General features: G+C 36.4%; 1 protein-coding gene across 12 annotated transcripts in view; it reads right to left on the reverse strand.

The window, feature by feature from the left end:
* ARHGEF11 (Rho guanine nucleotide exchange factor 11) overlaps positions 1-20,910 on the reverse strand; it is a 153,317-nt gene that overhangs the window by 44,891 nt on the left and 87,516 nt on the right. For 11 of the 12 annotated variants that reach the window (XM_031966802.1, XM_031966801.1, XM_031966800.1 and 8 more), the window contains 7 exons: positions 18,816-18,938; positions 13,315-13,366; positions 12,674-12,750; positions 11,682-11,819; positions 8,082-8,156; positions 7,763-7,864; positions 6,331-6,429 (listed from right to left, as the gene is read on the reverse strand). In XM_031966802.1, the coding sequence (XP_031822662.1) occupies positions 6,331-6,429; positions 7,763-7,864; positions 8,082-8,156; positions 11,682-11,819; positions 12,674-12,750; positions 13,315-13,366; positions 18,816-18,938 (666 nt within the window). The remainder of the gene's footprint in view (positions 1-6,330; positions 6,430-7,762; positions 7,865-8,081; positions 8,157-11,681; positions 11,820-12,673; positions 12,751-13,314; positions 13,367-18,815; positions 18,939-20,910) is intronic. The other variant, XM_031966811.1, reaches the window with a different exon arrangement.

Consider the following 20,910-nt stretch of genomic DNA (forward strand, 5'->3'; position numbering starts at 1 on the left):
TTCCAATTAATTTTTGGTCTATTTTCCCCTGGCCTTTTATTGCATGCAATTTTTATTTCATCATGATCTGAGAAAAATGCATTTGATCTTGAGATTTTTATGCCCTAACACGTGGTCAATTTTTGTATAGATTCCATGTACTGCCAAGAAAAAAAGTATATTCCTTTCTGTCTCCATTCAATTCTTTCCAAAGATCTATCATTCCTAACTTTTCCAGGATTCTATTTACCGCTTTACCTTCTTTCTTATTTATTCTGTGGTTCAATTTATCTAGTTCTGAGAGAGCAAGATTGAGATCTCTCACTAGTATAGTTTTGCTGTCTAATTCTTCTTACAGCTCTTAACTTTTCTTCTAGGAATTTGGATGCTATACCACTTGGTGAATATATATTTAGTATTAACATTTCTTCATAAATTTCTATATTGCCTTTAAGTAGCATGTAGTTTCCTTCCTTATTTCTTTTAATTAGATCTATTTTTGCTTTTGCTTGATCTGAGATCAGGATTGCTATCCCTACTCTTTTTTTTTTTTTTTCACCTCAGCTGAAACATAACAGATTCTGCTCCAGCCCTTTACATTTACTCTAAATGTTTTAAATTAGTTTCTTATAAACAAATTAGGATTCTGGCTTTTAATCCAGTCTGCTATCTGCTTCTGTTTTATGGGAGAGTTTATCCCATTCAGAGATTACTAACTCTGTATTTCCTGGCATCTTGTTTATCCATAATTATATTTTTCTCTTCCCTTTCCCCATTGCCCTTCTCCCCACTATGCTGTTACTGATCACCCCCTCCCGCAAATAGCCCTCCACTCTCTTATACCTTTCCCCTTCTACTTCTGTTCTCCCTTCTATTAATCACTCTCTTTCCTTTCTCCCTTCCCCTCCTACTTTCCTAGAAGGTGAAACAAACTTCTTTGTGAAGAAGGCTTATTTGCCTGATATTCTCTCTGAGCCAAATCTGATGAGAATAAGATTCACACAATGTTCATCCCCCTCCCCCCCTCTTTACCTCGACTGTAATAGGTCTTTTTTGCCTCCTCATGAGATGTATTTTACCCCATTTTAACTCCATTTTCCTCTTCTTCCAGTAGAATTACATTTCTTCCTCTAGTTTCTTTTTTAAATCATCACAATAAAATCAATTTATATCTGCACTCTCTAAGTAGAAATGTACATCTCAAGAATTAAACAAATCATCTTCCCATATAGGGATATTTTTAATTTTTAAAAGAAAGTTATTTTTTCTTTCCTTTTTACTTTTTTATGCTTCTCGAGTTCTGTATTTGAAGATCAATTTTTTATTCAGCTCTGGTCTTTTCATCAAAAATAGATGAAATTCACCTGTTTCATTGAATGTGCATCTTTTTTCCTGAATGATGATGCTCAATTTTGCTGGAAAATTCATTCTTGGCTGCAATCGAAGTTCCTTTGCCTTTCAAAACAGCAGATTCCATGCCCTTCAATCTTTTAAAGTGGAAGCTGCAAAGTTTTGGGTAATCCTGATTGTGGATCCTCAATATCTGAATTGTTTCCTTCTGGCTGCCTGCAATATTTTCTTCTTGATTTGGTAATTCTGAAATTTAGCTACAATGTTCCATGGAGTTTTCCTTTTGAGGTTTTTTTCAGGTGATCAGTGAATTCTTTCAATGGCTATTTTACTCTCTGGTTCTAACAATTGGGCAGTTTTCCTTGATGATTTCCTGAAAGATAATATCTAGGCTCTTTTTTTCATTATGGTTTTTAGAAAGTTTAATAATTCTTAGATTGTCTCTCCTACATCTATTTTACAAGTCAGTTGTTTTTCCATTTTCATCTATTTTTTTTCATTTTTTGGGTTTTGTTTGACTGATTGTTGAAGTCTCATCAAGTCATTCACTTCTATTTGTTCAATTCTAATTTTTAGTGAATCAATCTTCTTTTGCATCTGCCCAATTAAGGTGTTTTGCTCATTGCATTCCCCCCCATTTCACAAATTCTGCTTTTCAATGAATTGATTTCTTTTTCATATCTATTTTGTAAGGAGTTATATGTTTTTTCCATTTCATGAAATCTATTTTGTAAAGAGTTATTTTCCTTTTCCATTTCATCAAATGTATTTTTAAAAAGTTTTCTTCAGATAATTTCTATTTTTCCTTTTCTATATTCTCTTGCAAAGATCTCATTTCCTTTTCTCATTTTTCTTCTAACTCTTTTTTAAGATCCTTCCTGAATTCTTCCAAGAGAGTCTTGTGAGATGGAGACCAACTCCTATCACCCTTTGTGGCTTCATTTGGAGCTGATTTGCCTTTAGGATCTTCAGGGTATGAGGTATATTCTTCTTTTTCTCCATAAAAACTGTCTATGGTCAGAGCTCTTTGCTTTTTTACTCATTTTTTTTTTTAAAAGACTGAGGTCTGCTCTTAAGGCAAAAGGGCAACAGCTGCTTTAGTTTGCCCTGGCGCCAGTGCTGCTGACTGACTCTGGGTGCTGGCTAGGTGTGGCCAGGTCCCATTCATATAGGGTTCAGGGGCACATAGTTTGCCTTTTGTATTTGCTTTGAGTATCTTAAAGATAATCTGCTGATCCACCAGCTTGGAACCAGAATAGAGTAGCCTAAGAGCCTCAGAGTAGCTTCCCCAGTAAGTGCACGGCCCTGGCTCCTCATCTTTCCCCCCCCCCCGCCCCCCAAGTTCCTTGCCCTGGGCTCCATGGTCTGCAATCTTGGCTCAGCAGTCTCTCCCTCTGCCTGATTGAAACATACCTTCTCTGAAGTTCTTTCAAAGTATCTTCATCTGGAAATTTGTTGTACTCAAATATTTGTGGGTTCTGACATTCCAAAATCAGTTCAGATGTTTGATCTGCTGTTGCTCTGAGGTAAGCTCGGAGGAGATCAGATAGAGACATGTCTACTCTCCACCATCTTGGCTCCGCCTCCCTTTTTAAAAATTACAAGGGTTTTATTTTCAAAATGTCATGGATAATTTTAACACTGACCCTTGCAAAATCTTGTGTTCCAAATTTCCCTCACCTCCTTCCCATGACAAGGAATCCAATATATGTTAAATCCAATATACGTATACATATAAAATTATCTTGCTACACACACACACACACACACACAAAATCAAATCAAAAAGAAAAAAACAAAAGAAAGAAAACAAAATGCAAGCAAACAAACAAAAAAAAAGAGTGAGAATGCTGTGGTGAACCACACTCAATTATACAGTACTCCCTCTGGATGCAGACGGCTCCCTCCATCACAAGTGCATTGGAATTGGCCTGAATCATATTATTGAAAAGAGCACCATCCATCCATCATCATATAATCTTTTTAATTGTTGCCAACACATTCTTATTAAATAGCATGTTCCCTTATCACCAGAAGCCTTATATGAGGGAATTTAGGAACCATAAAGGATTAAGAATAACAAATAGCATTTGGATGAAGATCAACTGAAGGAATAAGAAATGATACTTGTATCAAGATATATTTAAGAACATTTGAACAAAAAAAAAAAAAAAAAAAAAAAAAAAAGAAACAATAAGGAATTTGAAACACACATCACCAGTCTGGCTTGGAAGTATGACATATTACTTCTCCTCTGCCCCAGTCTGCCAATGCGTGGCACAAGAAACTTTCTCTCCTGTCTCAGCCAACAGCAGCTGGAAAACAGATGAGTACCATCTACTACCACACTACTTCTCTCCATCTAACATTCATTGCCCTATCTTCCAATTCTCACTTGACACAGAACAGCCCGTCAACACAATGCTGATGTTCCAGGTCCCAATTTTACTGAATGGATCTCAGAGCCCTGCTCCACTCTAACCTTTGGACCAATTATTTACTTAGTAGGAGGCCATCTGCCCTGCCATTAACTCCCCAAGGTTCTCAAAGCTGTGTCATTTGTCTTATTATTTGGTCAATCTCGCATGAACTGGAACACTCTCTGATGTGATATCTCTACCAATTAAAATGCCAGAGCAAAGACTATCTCAATTTTCTATTAGTATTTTGCAAAATGCTTTAAACAAAATCAGGACTTATTAAATATGTCTCTATTTCCATTCCATTACTAATAAAGAGTTTTAATTGTTTGGACATCTGTTAATTCTCTCTTCCCAAAGAATAGTAGCTAATAATTTCTTGATTTTTCTTGATAAGTTTAAAAAATTTATATATTTTCATTCTAAACACAACCAATACAAAAAAGGAAAATATATATTTGTAAAATAGTCAGGATTATGCATGAAATTACATGTAGATCTCTATTATGTATCATAAGTTTGAGCAATAGCTTTAAAATCAATCCTGTGTGTGAAATTTTTTTGGCTTTTTGCTTTTTTCTAGGTATTATTATTTTAAGATGACTTAAGTGATTCAAAGTACTTACAATAGACTTGTGATAGAAAGAATCATAAACATTCAGAGAGAGAACTATGAAGAATGAATGTAAATAAAAACATAATATTTTTACCTTTTTTTGGTGGTGCTGTTATTTGTTTACTAATGTGTTTTTTTCCCCCTTTTGATCTGATTTTTCTTTTGTAGCACAACAAATGTGGAAATATGTTTAGAAGAATTGCACATGTTTAACTTATAGTGGATTGCTTTCTGTCAAGGCGAGGAGGGAGGAGAGAAGGAGAGGAAGGAGAGAGAAAAAATTGGACCACAAAATTTTGCAAAGGTGAATGTTGAAAAAAATCATTGCATGTATTTGGAAAAATAAAAAGTTATTTTGAAAATAACAAAAATGATTCTATGACTCTTCTTTATTTTCTGTATATAATATCTATATTCATGAGAGCTGATGAGGTCTCCACATGAAATAGTATAAAGAGGTGCCAAGGCACTCAGAGTCTCAAGGGACACCTACAATTAGTTATCAGGCAAGACCTAAGTAAAGATCAAGCAAAGGAGGCTGAGAAGGAGCAGTCAGACGGGTAAGAGAAGAGCTAGGACAGAAGAGAGTCACAAAATCCTAGAGAGAAGAAAGTATTGGGGAGGAGAATGTGATTGACCGTGTCAGAGGAGGACTGAGGAAAGGCCATTGGGTTTGGCAATTAAGAGTTTTTTGGTAACTTAGGTGGGCAGTTTTGGTTGACTGATGAGGTCAGAAGCCAGACAAGAATCAAAGAAATATAGGTGGAAGTACTGATCATAGACAGCTTTCTCAAAGAGTTTAGCCACAAAAGAGAAGAGGGACATGAGATGATAGCTAACAAGGATTGGACAGATGCAGGGAGGGAAGATCTGGCAGTGTCTGCAGGGTGGAGGGAAGCAGGGGACTGAAGACAAATGAGAAGGTGGAGATGGTAAAGGGAGACATCAGATGGAATGGGATCATTTATGTATATAAAACCCCTCTGGGTTTGCCTTGGCAAGGAGAAGGACCACTTCTATAACTGAGCAGAAATGAAAGAGAAGATAATAGCAGAAGGCGTTTGAGTGATCTAAAATGAGGAAGAAGGGAGAAGAAGGACTTCTTAGTGTTGTGATGTGATAGCCAAAAAAAATGTATTCACTGGTGTTTACAACAAAGGAGGTGATCATGATCCATATTGTACTCAGGTCAGACTATGTCTGAAATAAGTTAATTTTTGGAATAAACATTTAGTAAATGTGTTGAATGGGCTAGATCTACAAGGAGGCAACCAGAATAAGAGCTTTGATGTTATGGCCTATGAGGGCCAGTTGAAGGAAATGGGCGTGTTAAGTTCAGAGAAGATCAGACCAATGCAGGATGTTACAGATGTTCTTCAAAGACTATCACATGGAAGGCATGGTTTTAAACTAGTTCTGGTTAGCTTTGCTGAATAAAACTATGATCAATGAATGAATTACAAGCTGCAAAAAGGCAAATTTAGACTTAATATAATGAAAAACTCCAACAATTAAAATTATAAAGTTATTCAATACCAAAAAGGGCTGTCTCAGGAGGAAGTGATTTGTCCTTTATCCCAGATCTTCATACAAAAACTTTATAATTACTTATATAATAGATCTCTGTTCAGGAATGAGAGAGGAACTCTCAGGTCCTCTCCAACTTAGATTTATTAAAGTTTTACTGTTCCCATTTTATAAGAGAATATTGACATTCAGAGCACTTATATGATTTTTCCAAAGTTACTAAGTGGCAGCATTATGACTGCAAATCAAGCCTAATTATTCAAAATTTAAAAAGTTTTTTTCCCCCTGATATTATGATGGTGTTATGAGGCACATGGGTATAAATAGATATCTGCAGAATCAATAATCTTAGTTTTTCTTGACTTCCAAGAAATTACATGAAATTGCTGTAAAGAGAGCAAAGTTCCAAGTGGGTGACAAAACTGCCCATTCTCTTACCGAGTTCTTTTCCAGAAAAATAGCCCAGATAGCTTTTCCTAATCCCCGGGAATCCTTAGGATATGTCTGCAGGTAAACTTCTGCACATAAGTAGAAAAGCTAAGAAGAGATGAGAAAGGAGTTAGCTGAGTGGGAGGAATATTCCTCTACCTTCCCGGATGCCTCCTCCTCTCATTAATCTTCTACCTCCAACTCTTGTTTGATTCTTTACTCGGCATACTCCTTAGTATTTGGGCATTTTTTAAAAGCTAACATTACTTTTTTTTGTATTCATTTATATGTTGTCTACTAAGTATTCTTCCCAGTAAAAAATTTGCCTTTAAATTATTTATCAAAAGTTTTACAGAATTGGTTTTTTACTTAGATGACAGTTTAATCATCTGAGTTCAAGTTCCCAAGAAGGATCTTCCAAGCTGGAAAGACTGAGAATAAGCCTACAAAAGTATATATCTGATATTTTGGAATGAATAAGCTCAGAGAAATGGAAAGGTTTATCACTACATGGCTAAGTCATCAGATGACGTTTTTCTTTTTGGTCACAATTTATGAAGACCATCCACTAACATGTAGAGCTATTTTAGAAGAAATAAAGAAATATACCAAGGAATCACAAATCTTTTAAAGCAATTCATGAATATTATGTGCCTTTCATATAGTATAAGTTCATTATTATTTGTTCCTCCCCCTCCTCAGGAAATTGGGGTTAAGTGACTTGCCCAGGGTCACACAGCTAGAAAGTGTCTGAGATCAGATTTGAATGCAGGTCCTCCTGACTTCAGGGCTGCTGATTATTACTTCTTAACTAATATTTAATTTACCTTCAACCCCAAAGAAAATGGAATTTGCTTAGTGACAGACCTGGGGTTGGTGCATGGGAAACAAATATCCCATAACATAGAAAGCATATTCTAAACTTTTAATTCTATTTGCTTTCTCCAACTGGTAGGCACAGTACAAAGCAATTTTCTCTTATAACTTCCTCCCCTTTTATATACTTTGTCACTTCTACTTTCAGACATACCTTCTCAAAGCTAGCTAAGTTTGTTTATATCCTGCCAAGTCTCCAAATGCTATAGTACATCTAAAATATCCCCCTTCAAATTCAGCCCACTAAGTTGTTTTCACCTATTCATTCAAAAAAAAAAAAGTCTAAAAATTCCATTTCTTTCAGGATAAGAGGGGACAACTTCCTTGGGCAATGGACTTTTCCTCATTCTCTATCTTAACAGTTAGTTCTTCAAGGTATATATGAAAAATCGTTTACTGTTAAGCTCTGTATGGTTTTTTTGGTTGTCTCTATACATGTAAACTTACACCAGTCTATCTTTATAATCTATAACTCCCATAAAATAGGGAAACCAATATGATTCTCTTCAGTATCCAATACCATGTCAACTGTACTTAGGCACTTGATCAAGATAATGTGACTTACCAAAGGGTTTGGATCTGCCTGAGAGAAGATATATCGCAGGAAAACCCCAAGATGAGCAGGTCGGTATTTGAGTTTCTCTAGGTCCTGAAATAATATGTCACACTGTAAAAAGAAAAGTTGTGATGAATATAAGTACCAAATAGGCTGGCCTGGCCCAGTATAGCACCCATATCTCCTATCATTTTTCAGACTTCTCAATTCCCACCCTGCATCACACTTGATCAATAGTAAAAATTGTTCGACTACAAGCCAAATTAGCTTGTTTTCAGAGGCAGTTTGAAAACAGTGTGATCAAGGGATAGAATGTAGCAACTGTTACCTCATTGTTGAAATAACCTGGATCATAATCTTCTTCTGGACCAATAATCAAAGGCTTTGCACTATGATCCAAACTCTGGAGGAAAACAGGGAGTTGTAGGAATTAATGATTAAAGGAAAGGAAACAAACAAAACTGGACCAATGCTTTATCTTACTATTATTCCTAGTGTTCCATTAAAGACGAAAAATTCTCTTCATCCTGAAAAGAGTCAGCTATCTCTGGAAGGGCAAGTCACTGAGCAATCTGGTCATATATGTGAAGATAGAAAGGGAAAAAGAGTGTTCCTCTTCTTGTCTGGGAAAGAAATCTGGCAAGAGTAGGGCAATAGGTAACAATCTCAAACCTGCAGCTTCTGATAAGATTTCTGAGTTCTTGACATTGTAAAATCGAATAAATAAATAAATAAAATAGTATCTAACATGTATGCATTGCTTTAAAGTTTAGAGAGAGATCTTATTTTATTTTCATGACAACCCTGGCTGATAGATACTATTATTAATCCCCATTATTTATAGATAAGGAAACTGGCAGATTAAAGACTTGTCCAGGATCATACCACTGCTAAGTGTCTATAGCAGAATTTGAATTCAATTCTGAATCCTGGGCAAGTTATTACCTTTCTCAGATTTCATTTTTACTACATTCTTTTCTCATTCAAGAATGTTCGTAGAGCTCCCCATTGCCAATTGTCCCTAATCTAAATTCCTTATAGACTGGTTCTCAAGGTCATTTTTCCAACTGCCTCTTTTTATCTTGAATCCTTACTTTTTCGCAAAAGGCTGTTTGATTCAGCAAAAGTAACATGCCAATGATTACTTCCTTCATTTCTTTACATGACATTCTTTATGTAACGCTTTCTCATCGTTTTTTGCTAATTCATGATTCTATCGCCCTTCAAAAGTGTGCTCAAATTTCATATGCTACAAGAACTTTCCCTGAGTAATTTGACCTAATCTTGGAGCTAGAGGGATGACCCTTGGAAATCTAGCAGCTCACATCTGGGGTGGCACAAAAGGAGCACAGAAGGAAAAAGAGAGCAGCCAATTCTGACACTAATATTCCCAGGTTACTTCTTCCTGGAACACTGGAAGAAAGACATCCTGGTGAAGTGGAGCGCAATGAAGTTCCAGAGGTCCCTTTGCAGTGTCCCTCAGAACAAATAAGCAAGCCAAAGCTGGTGACATCCACTGGGATGGATGGGAAAGATGTTGGTTTCCCTACTAGGGAATCGTCCCCTATGGAGTGGAGGTTGCTACATGGGGAGAGGACGGGAGAAGAGGTAAAAAGGTCTTTTATGTCTCCCTCTTATTTTGAAGCTAAGGCACTTATGAAATTGTCCAATCTCCCTGAACTCAGAGTATTCATTTTGGCTTTTAGAAGATTACTTTATATGTGTTAATTTGTCTTTCATTCTTCCTCCTTCTGTAATTTCAGTTTGGTACCCAAGTCTGAGTTCTGCAGACATTGGGAAAGGAGTATATTGTTTTGGCTACTAAAATTCAAGTACTTAAGTACTTTAGTACTTTACCACATGAAACATCTCCTCTTACTCAACCTATTTTCAAAAAGCAAGCAATCTCTAATAACAATCAATCCTTCAATCTTTATCTATATGATTTCTTGTCATTTTACAAAGTATGAGGAGAGGGATGGGGTCCAGCTGTAGGATTAATAATGAAGAACATCAAGAAAGACAGTAAGATCACAGTATCTTCTGTCAAACCCATGAAAATATCCTTCCCTTGGTTAATGGAGGAACAAGGTAATCAATCCACCAAATACATATTTAATATCTCTAATCAAGAGGGACTGGGATTCACATCCTAAGTAGGCATGCTTCTTACCACTAACCCAATTCTAGAGGCATTTTTGAATATTCCACTACTCTAGTTATATTATAATTGTAAAGATGATCACTACATTAATGCAGCATTTTAAAAATCTATAAACTGATTTACATGCTTATCTAATTTGATCTTCACAAATAGTACAATGAGAAAACTGACCACTGCAGAGTTCTGTGGGATAAAAACTTCCTAGATCTTTATATGACAACAGGACTAATTTGATCTATAGCTTTTTGGGCTTTGTTAGAAGCTACATCACATTACTGATTCACACACTAAGCCTCTGGTCAATTAAAATATTTCTTCCTCTGTCACCTCAAACTTTTCCCTATGGATTAAAGTCTTTTCTAGCCCATATTTGTGGAAGTAATTTAATTTTACTTAAATGTAAATCTGTTGTTATTTCTGTTGATTACATTTCATCTAATTTGGCTTCAACTCAACATTTCAAGCCAAATGAGATTAACTTTAAATGTTTACTATCATCTTTTTTCTTTTACTCTTTTCCCCCTATATTTCATTTCTTGAAGACTTCATTTCATAACATAGTTTCAATTATCCTAATTGTACAAATGTGCCTCAAATCTAGATACACTCTCTCTAAAGTTACCCTGAACCCCAATCTTAAATTTTCAACTGCCTATTAAGAAAATTGTGCTTCTGTCTCTTTTCAATGCATCTAAAACTGAAGATCATCATCACTGCTTCCAAATCTGTCTCTTCACCCAAATTTCCCATTTTCTGGTGACAACACTATTATTTTTTCTACCACTTAGTTAGAAACTTGAGAAAATTTCTAACTTTTCATTTTCTCTCATCCTCCACATCTATCAATTGCCAGGGCCTGTTGACACTATTTCTGTGTCAATCTATTGCATTTATAAACTATTTCTTTCTTTCTATTCTAGTAGTTCACATTCTCATTACTTTTCTCCTATAATTACTAATTATTCCCTAGTTCTAACTTCTCCCTCTTCAATCTAACTTTCTTACATTTATTTGGTATAGCAGAAATAAAGACTTATGCTTGCATTCCCCAAATTTTATCATACACAATAGGCACTTAATACATGTGTGCTGAATGGACTTAAAAACCAAATAATGTGAGAGGCCACATAGGGGCATGGAGAGTGCTAACCTCGAAGCTAGGAGAACTGGGGTCTAAATCCCACCTGACAATACACTGGCCAGTCCCTTAATCCATTCAGTGTTCTGGTTGGGTTTCTAAGAACGTAAGGTGCAATGAAAGTGCTGACCCAGAGAGAATCTGCTTATCTGAGAGTAAATTTCATACCAATGAGATCACAAGACCTCTATTATCTACCATGCTATACTGATTATACTTCCTAAATTGATTAAAGAGAAAAAAAAGAAGCCAGTTTACCCTGGCTGAGTCACACTTTTCCCAGGTACCCTTTTTTCCCCTTCCACACCAAATACATACTCTTACCCTCAACATACATATAACTTTTATGAAATGCCCTTTTGTCTCAACTATAAGAATAAACATTTGGCGTGTTCTATACAGTGTTTTAGGCCCTGGAATAAATGACTCTCAAGGAACTTACAACCTTCTAAGGGGAATATGCCTTTGGGGCAAAAGTGAGCTCTGGGAAATAATAAAAAAATAAAGATCACTTTGGAGAGGACAAAGATTTTATCTCTCTAATAAGACTACACAAGGTTGTTTAGTGATGAGATCCAGACTGTCAGCTTTGAGAAAAGTAAAGGAGAAGCATTGGAGTGGCTCACCTGCTCAGTAGTGGGTAGAACAGTTGTATCTGAGCCTTGTCGCCGATGGTGCTGGGGCATTTTAGCCATGATCACAGGTGATGTACGTGGACTGTCTAGCCCAGGATCTGATAATACTGAGTTCCTTTTTAACAATGACTGGGAGAAGTGGAGGGAAGTGGGGAGAGGAAGAGGGAGTGCAGAGATGAGATCTGTTAGTCATAGAATAGGCAAATGCTTAACTTTTTCACCCAGTTTAGCTATTGTTGTCAGGCAGCAATCTGTTTGAGAGAAACTGTTGACTAAATGAGATTCTTAAAAGTTAATCACAACTTTTCTTATGCATTGATCCCCTTAGTTTTGTTGAATTAAATCTTTTCATAATACTTTTATTTACTCATGGAATTTGTATACTAGCAATTCTGGAGAGAAAAATCAAAACCTGAAACTTTCTTCCATGATATTTATATCTAAGTTGGGGAGAGGAGCTGGGAAGAATTAAAATACTCATGTTCAAATACTGGTATAAAAACAATCATTAGGCCAAATAATTCTAAAAAAGAATCAAGAGTTGAGGTAGCTTGGTGGTGCAATAGACAGAGCACCAGCCCTTAAGTCAGGAGGACCTGAGTTCAAATCTGGCCTTAGACACTTAACACTTCCTAGCTGTGTGACCCGAGCAAATCACTTAATTCTAATTGCTTCAGCAAAAAAAATAAAAATAAATCAAGAGCTGACTGGATCTGTGGATTTCAATAAAACAGCATCCTTGTGAATTTAGATAATTGATTATCTGATATAAAGCAATTAGAAATAAAAATGCATTTATTTGTCTATAGGTTATACTTAAAATACTACTTTTTAGAGTACAGAACATAGCAAATGCTTACAAACTAGAAATCGGGGCATAACTCCCATATTTATCTAAGTTGCAGCTTGACCTTTAAATACGTTAAGAGCCTCAAGCACAGGATTTACATCTTCAAATGGGCCCAATCCCTCCACAATCTCACCTCACTAAGGGAAGGGAAGCGTTCAGTTCCAGAATCTAAGCCACTGTCTCCATCTTGGGAATCCAAGAAATGACAGCCTATGGAATGTTAAAGAACAGTATAGGAATGAGAACTTCTATTCTCAAGCCCTGAATACAGAGAAGAAAGGAGACCACTTTTGTCTGATGTTTCCTTCAACAGTTTACTCTCTCATTTTGTGACTCCAATTCATATTCTCTTCTGAGCAAAGCTAACACTACTTTCTGACCATGCCTAGCTCCTTTCTCATTTCTAAAACTACTTAAGAGACCATTTCCTACTGTCTGAAATGCCATTTAAAATAATCTAATTTCTCAACTCCTTCAATTCTTCTTTACACTCCATTTCTAGATTTACCTCTAGTACACACCCACACCCACAATTTCTCCCACATATCCCTAGTTTCTGCCTATGCAGATCTTCTATCTTATTATTCTATATAAGTATATTACTATTGTTGCTTGAATTTGAAATATTTTCCATGTACATCTGTCGTGTTTCAATGATTAGACTTCATTTTCTTATTTCAGGATTGCTATCTTTCTTTCTGGGTCTAAGTAAGAACAGGCAAGAAATCTGAAGAATCAACTCCAGAAATAAATGAAAATATAGATGGAACTCACCCTCTGATGACTTCAGATTAGCTGGGTTGGTGTCATACAATTGAAGTATATCCTGAAATTAAATTCCCAGATGAAGGGACAATCAGGTAAAGCTGCACAGAAGACAATCAATCAGAATCCCTTGTCTTCTTCATACCTCAACTAAATCTGTCCCGTTAGAATATGTTTATATATGATAGGGATAATGTCTGTTTAACTGACAATAAAATGATTAGCTAGTGGTGTTCTGTTAAGGATGCCCGATGATAAGAAGGATGAGGAAGAGAAGGAAGAGATGAAAATGACTATGTAGTCTAAGAGTACCAGTGAGGACTCCATTACCTTAAGTCAAATACCATAATTTACTCATTCACCTGGATCTCAAAAGAAACCCTCAAAAGAAAAAGTTGGATCAGACATGGGAGAAAGTATTTTCTGATTTTTAGAATGTGGATAAATAACCAAAATGATTAGTGGACAGATACCACTCTGGAAAGAGATTTTAAATAGTGTCCTTCAACTACTTGTCCTCAATCCCATTTTGTACAACTTTTACAGCAGGTAACTAAATAAAGACGTAGCTGGATGCTTCTTAAATTTGGAGGTGAGCCTGAATTTTTGATTTCCTTCACAGGCTAATAGTACACTATTTCAAAGTCTGATTCTTTTTGTACAGCAAATTAACTGTTAGGACACGTATGCTTATATTGTATTTAATTTATACTTTAAACATGTATTGGTCAACCTGCCATCTGGGGGAAGGGGTGGGGGAAAGGAAGGGAAAAATTGGAACAAAAGGTTTGGCAACTGTCAATGCTGTAAAATTACCCATGCATATAACTTGTAAATAAAAAGCTATTAAAAAAAAAAAAAATTTGAGGTGACATCAGGGAAGGGTAGCTAACACTTTTGCTGACACACCTGATATTTCCAAACATCTTACTAGGCTAGAAATAGGCCAAATCTAATAATATTACTGTTATAATTCTTAATTTCAATCATAGTCCAAAATGGTCAAGAGAATGAATTCTTTGCTCTCCAGCTTCTAAAGATGAGACAGATCCTCCCCATGGATAACTTGTATCCACACACAGGTCTACACATGGGTAATGACAATTCAAATGTGCATTGTGCTTTAAAAGGTGTGGAAAAATGTTTTTCTCACAACAACCCTGTGCTGCAGGTATTAAAAGGATTGCTTTCCTTTCCTAATTCATGAAATCCCTGAAATCTATACACAGACCCCTTGGGAATCTGTGTTAACCCCAAGTTAACAATTCCAGCTATAGAAGATATAAATATGTACACATATAAAGATAAAATAAATGCAAGGTAGTTTTTCCTGGAAACCACTCACATCTGGGTAGTTCCAGAAAGGTCTTATTATATAGGAGATTGTATGACTTTGAAGCTTCAAAGGAAAATATGGATTTCTTAGTAGTGGAATGAAGGAAAGAGTACATTTCAGACACTGGGACAGCCTATCTAAAGGCAAAGAGAAAGAACATGGAATATCATATGTAAGAAAAAGAAAGCTGCTCAGTTTAAATGGACTGAAAAATATGCTATGGGAAATAACAACAAATATAAGGCTCAAAGAATCAGGATGGGACCAAGCAGTGAAGAGTTTTTATTGGCTCTGCAGGTAACAGGGAAACCCTGAGCTTGACTGAACTCTTGTATGATGCTGCCAGTTCTGTGATTAAGGAATATAACTCTGGCAGTCCTATGGAGGATGGGACTGTAAAAAGGAGAGATTTGAGTCAAGGAGGCAGATTAGAAGGCTACCGCAATCTCAGAAAGGAAAATGCCATCTGCATCCAGAAAGAAAACTATGGAGACTGAATACCAATCAAAGCATATATTTTCACCTTTTTTGTTTGTTTTTTTCTTTTGTTCTGATTCTTCTTTCACAACATAACTAATATGGAAGCATATGTTCATATTAGATTATTTGATGTCTTAGAAAGAGTGGAGGGAAGGGAAAGAGAAAAAAATTTGTAACTCAAAATCTTACAAAAATGAATACTGAAAATGACCTTTACATGTAATTGGAAAATTAAGTACTATTAAGTTAAAAAAAAAAAAAAAAAAAAAACTATTGTAGTAGTCAAAGTGACAGATAATGAGAATTCATCTATGCAATGACTGTGAATAAAGAAAAGGGACAGATATGACTGAGATTGCAGAGGTAGAACTGATAAGATCAAAAGGGTAATCAGATGTGTGCAGTGAGGGAGAGTGAGGAGTGAAGAAAGTCTCCAAATATTTGGAGTCAGGGTGACTGGGAGTCTGTTGATGCTTTTGATTAAAAAAAATAGGGAAGTTCAGAAGAAAGATGGGGAAAGATAATGATATGTGAAATTTAGTGACAAAGTCTAAAAGGAAAGAATGATGGCTGGTATTGTACATCAATTGGGGGAGGACAAGAGTATAAGAATATTAGAGTCACTGCCTCAGTTAGTCCCATAAATAATTTCCAGACCATCTCTAGGAAAAGCCTTACTGGAATAAACTCTATGGATAATTAAGCATGCCAGTACAATTCCTGACTCATCCTTTTCTCTCAATATACTCTGATAATTATAGTTATTTAGCAGTAATTGCAATTATTACTCCACATTAATGGTAAGGTACTACAGTACAGATTATCTCCTTTTTGAAAGTGCATAATCCAGAAGTAATATCTACTCAGCAATGGAATGTATCACCACAGGGGATCCTAACTATTCTATAAGAATGTCATTAGGTACAGGACTGGAAGAGGTCTTAGATACTTGATGGTCCAACTGCCTTCCTTCAGAAAGAAGACTCAGAAAGGTAAAGAAGTCTACCCAACAGAGTAATACAAGAGTTGGATCCTCTGATTTCAGTCAGTGCTCTTTCTACCATATTATGTATATTATGTTATCTTCATATCCACCTCAACTTTTAAAAATTCTGTCCTATCTATTTTCTATTTACTTGCTTAGATATATGTAGTTTCTTGACTAGCTGATTCTTTCTTGCTATTTTATCTCTAATGCCAAAGACAGTACAAGAAAATGGGTAAATAAACTGACCTCAAATACTACCTTCTCCATGTGAAACCTTTCCTGATATCCCAAGCACAAATATTCTTTTCTTCCTCCAACTTCATACTTCTATAATGTTCTGAGTCTTTATAAAACATTCTTATGCTTCATTATGAAGTAATGGGCTCTTGAAAATCAATAGAAAGTAAGTTGTAAAAGGATCCTTTACTGGACGACTTTGTCCTGGTCATGCCTGATAACTATAGGTAAACCCCAAGGCTATGTCATGGCTTTCCTCCTTTCTCCCTCTACTATTTTACTTGGTGGTCTCAGGAGGTCCCATGGAATTAATTATCATCTTTATGGTGATGCTTCTAGTTATTCAGCCTTAACCTTTTCCCTATCCTCTAGATTTGAATCTCCAACTGCCTAGTTCTAGATGTTCCACATGGATCTCAAAGTCAACATGCCCAACACTAAACTCATTCTTTTCTTCCCAAAGCCTCCCCACTTCCAAAATTCTCTATTACTGTAGAGTACACAACTATCCTTCCAGGTCAAGGCTTGCCAACTGGGTATCACTTTCAACTCTTCACTTACATCGCTTTCTCTCCTCTGACTCTACCCTGCTACTGACTTTCACCACCTCACTCTTGTACTATTATTGCAACAGTCTTCTGGTTAGTCTATCTACTTCAAGTCTCTCTCCATGCAAGTGAGTCAACCCCCTCCGCTCCCCAAAACCCAAACATTTTAAAAGCAAAAGAGTGCTAGCAAGCACTCTTGCTAGAGTGACAAAAAAGTCCAAAGAAGTTAAAAAAAAAACTTTATGAGGCTTTCGATTATCTCAAATTTGTAAAGGTTCATCTTTTTAACACCAATATTCTTCCAGTGATCAATTAATAAATCAACAAAGATTTATTAAGCACTTACTATGTGTTAAGGGCTGTGAATACAAAGAAAAGGCATATAGTATCTCACCTTAGCTTAGATTTTTAATGGGGGAGAAAAACATATCAAAACACATACAATGAGTAGACAACTCTAGTGGAAAGAAGGAGAGAAGGGAAAGGGGAGGACAGGAAAGAATCACCAGGAAAAGCATCTTGAAGAAGGTAGCACTTGAACTGAATCTTCAAGAAGCCAGGGATTCTAAGAATTGGAAATTATGAGAGAGAACGTTTCGAGTGCAGAGGATGAGAATATAGCAAGTAGGACAGACAGCATGGCTATACAGAAGAATTTGAAGAAATGTGTAAAATGTCAGAAGACTGGAAAAGTAGAATAGTGGCAGAATGTGAAGAGCTTTAAAATGTCAAGCAAACAATGTTAAATTTGATCTTGGAGATAAAAGGAAATCACAAGAGTTTATGGAGTAAGGGGATAATACAATCAGATTTACACTTTAGAGAAAGAGGGATTGGAACCGGAGAGGTTTGAGGTTGGGAGACCAATTAGAAGGCTACTGAAATAATCCAGGCCAGAGGTGACAATCATCTGAACTAGGGTAGTGGCTGAATAGATGAAGAGAAGGGAATGTATTCAAGATGTAGAGAAAGAAATTATAAGACTTGACAAGTGATTGGATATGTGGAGAGAGTGAGGATGACACTGAAAATATGAACCTAAATAACTGCAAGGATGGTGAGTAAGTGCTCTTACAGAACACAGAAGTACAGAAAAGGCCACATTTTAGGGAGGAAAGAAATGAATTCTGTTTCTATCATGAGGAGTTTGAGATGCTTATGGGATATCCAGTTCAAAATGTCCAACAGGAAGTTGGTGGTACAGGACTGCAACTCAGGAGAGAGATGAGGGATAGATCTGATTATCACCTACTTGAATATAATTAAACCCATGGGAATTGATGAGACTACCAAGTGAGAAAGTACAGAAAACTTTGGGGAAAACCCATTTGGTAGGCATGACATAAATGAAGATTCAGGAAAAAGACTGAAAAGGAAAGCATTAGCTCTAAGAATCACAATTGTAGCTGACCTCTTAGAGAGTTGACTAGAGAGCAGTAGCAAAACTCATGGTTGAGTAAAATCAGATTGCAGTACATCATCAATGAGGATGCAAATAATTAACCATACAAATTATCAATTAATCAGTGAACCAGATTTAATTAAGTAACTCAAGTGAACAGACAGAACAAACCACAAAATATTACAAGATTAAAATAAAGATCTTTAAGGAAAAGATATGGACAAGACTTGTAGAGGAAGAAAAGATGTGATTGGTTTTCATTATCTAACAATGGAAAAAATACTGGTGTTGTTAAGGTCACAAAATTTTAGACATATTAAAGTATGTACTTATTATAAACTATTCTGTATTACTGCAACATTACTGGGTCATCCTGAATATCTGGGTATGTGGCATATTGCCCCCACTAGCTTATAAACTCCATGAGTCCTATCTTAGTTACCCTCCCATTTTCTCACAATGCTGTTCTAGAGGTATTGAAAAATGGTTGCTAAATGAGAGAAAGAAGGAATTTCTTACCACTGAGACACCAGTCTCCTGCTGGATCTTGCGCTGCAACTGGGTGATTCGCCTTCGGGCTCCCTCAATCTGTTCCTCTAGCAGGCTGCTGGCAGGGTTACGACTATACATCTCTTGGAAATGCTGCACAGTGGGGAAGAGAAAGAAAAAAAGAGAAATTACAAAGAATGTAGAAGCTACTATTGGGAAGTTCCATCAATCATAAAAAGACCATGAAAAGATCTATCTACCAGATCTACCAGAAGATGATGAACCTTTCAATGTCTATTAGGGTAGGAAATCAATAACTAGAAAACAACTTTTAAAAAACCATTTGGGACACAGCACAGTACAGTGGATAGAACACTGGCCCTGGAGTCAGGAGAATCTGACCTCACTTACTAGTTGTGTGACTTTGGGCAAGTCACTTAGCCCCAACTAACACCTCCCCTCTCTCCCCCCCCCTCCCCCACACACACACACTTCAACGCATTTGGGTCAACTGGAGTGGAGAGGGAGAGACTTACATACTTTGCAGGAAATCCCATTCCTGCTGCTTAGCTTAGTTAGTCTCTTTCAGAAAGTCCTCAGAAGGATGTGTTCCTGTGAGTTCCTGGGCATTTACAGAGTTAGCACTATTCTAACTGACCTCAGACCATGACCTTTTACCACATACTGTCCTGTGCTATGACTACAATGGTTTTCCTATGTGTCTCCTCTGCAAGAGAAGCTGTGAACAGCTAATGAACTCATCAATTGGGATCTTTTACATTTTCTCTTACAGGAAGGGATGAGGAGAAGGTGAATCTTACTTCTCCTAGGAGGTTTGACCAACCTTAAGAGGCCCAGAGGAAAAAGACTCACATAACTAAAGCTCCTGTGTTCATGCAAGGTCTCTTGGCGCATGAGACAGAAGAGTCTTTATCCTAGAAGGCCTGCATTCTGAGATACATGCAGGCTGGGAGATCCTAAGTGAGTCATGGAATTTCTCTGGGTACTGACACAATCCTCTAAGGCAAGAAGCTGCAAAGAAGATAACCAAGCTCCAATTGTAGAGGGGATTCCTCCTTTGTGACTATGCCAAATTATGCAATCAGAGGTCAAACTCCCCTCCTTATTCCATTATCTATATAAGTACTTATAGCCTTTTAAAAAAAAAATTGGGGGGGCAGCAAGGTGGCACAGTGGATAGAGCTAACAGACTGTCTACTTTACATTCATTATTTCAAAGATAAAAGTACTTGTTCTTAAAGAGCTGGCAGCCTCAACACACCCATCCCTCTCAGGAAGCAATACCAGAGCATACCCCTATTTCTGCCTGTTTCCTTACAGCCTATGTGGTGGTACTTTTGTTTTAAGGCTGTGTTTCATAGTCCTGGGCACTCCTGGATAGGACGACCCATTAGTGCTCGCTTTTCTATAGTCATCACCACTAAAATCCTATTAAAACACACTGCAAACGTCTAGGCATCTTCTTTTGGGATTGGAGCATACTGTTAAATGTTGAATGGGCCATCAGCTGAACCTTGGGAGGCTGTTATAAAACAATTCTTTATTCTAATAGGCTTTGCATTCTAAGTTAATTTATACCTGTTAACACATTACAGATTTAAACCATGTTAGTACCGAATAAGATTTTAGACATGAGCTACTCCAACCCTTGATTTTATTAAAACTTGTGTTTCAAAACAAAGGATACATTAACTCTAAGATATAAGGTAAGAGGAAAATGAGCATGAATGCACAAAAAAAGGAAGAGGTCATTACAAACATGTAGAATCCAAGAAAACAAATCCTACTTTGTCCACATCTAAAATATGTCTTTCTGCATTTTTGAGTTTATCATTTCTCTAATAAGAGATGAGTTGCAAGCTTCATTTCCAGTCTTTTGGACACATTGTCACTTTATTGGACACTATTAATTAGCATTTGAAAAGTCTTTTCGAATTATTTTAATCTGTAATGCTACTGTCATTGTGTACACTATTCTTCTAACTACTCATTTTATTCCCTATCAATTCAAAGAAGTCTTCAATTTCCTCTGAAAATGACATTTCCTCATTCTTCAAGGCATAATAATATTATATCACATTCATATACCAAAATTTGTTTGTCC

This window comes from Sarcophilus harrisii, chromosome 4 (genome assembly GCF_902635505.1).
Source record: "Sarcophilus harrisii chromosome 4, mSarHar1.11, whole genome shotgun sequence".
Taxonomy (NCBI): Eukaryota; Metazoa; Chordata; class Mammalia; order Dasyuromorphia; family Dasyuridae; genus Sarcophilus; species Sarcophilus harrisii.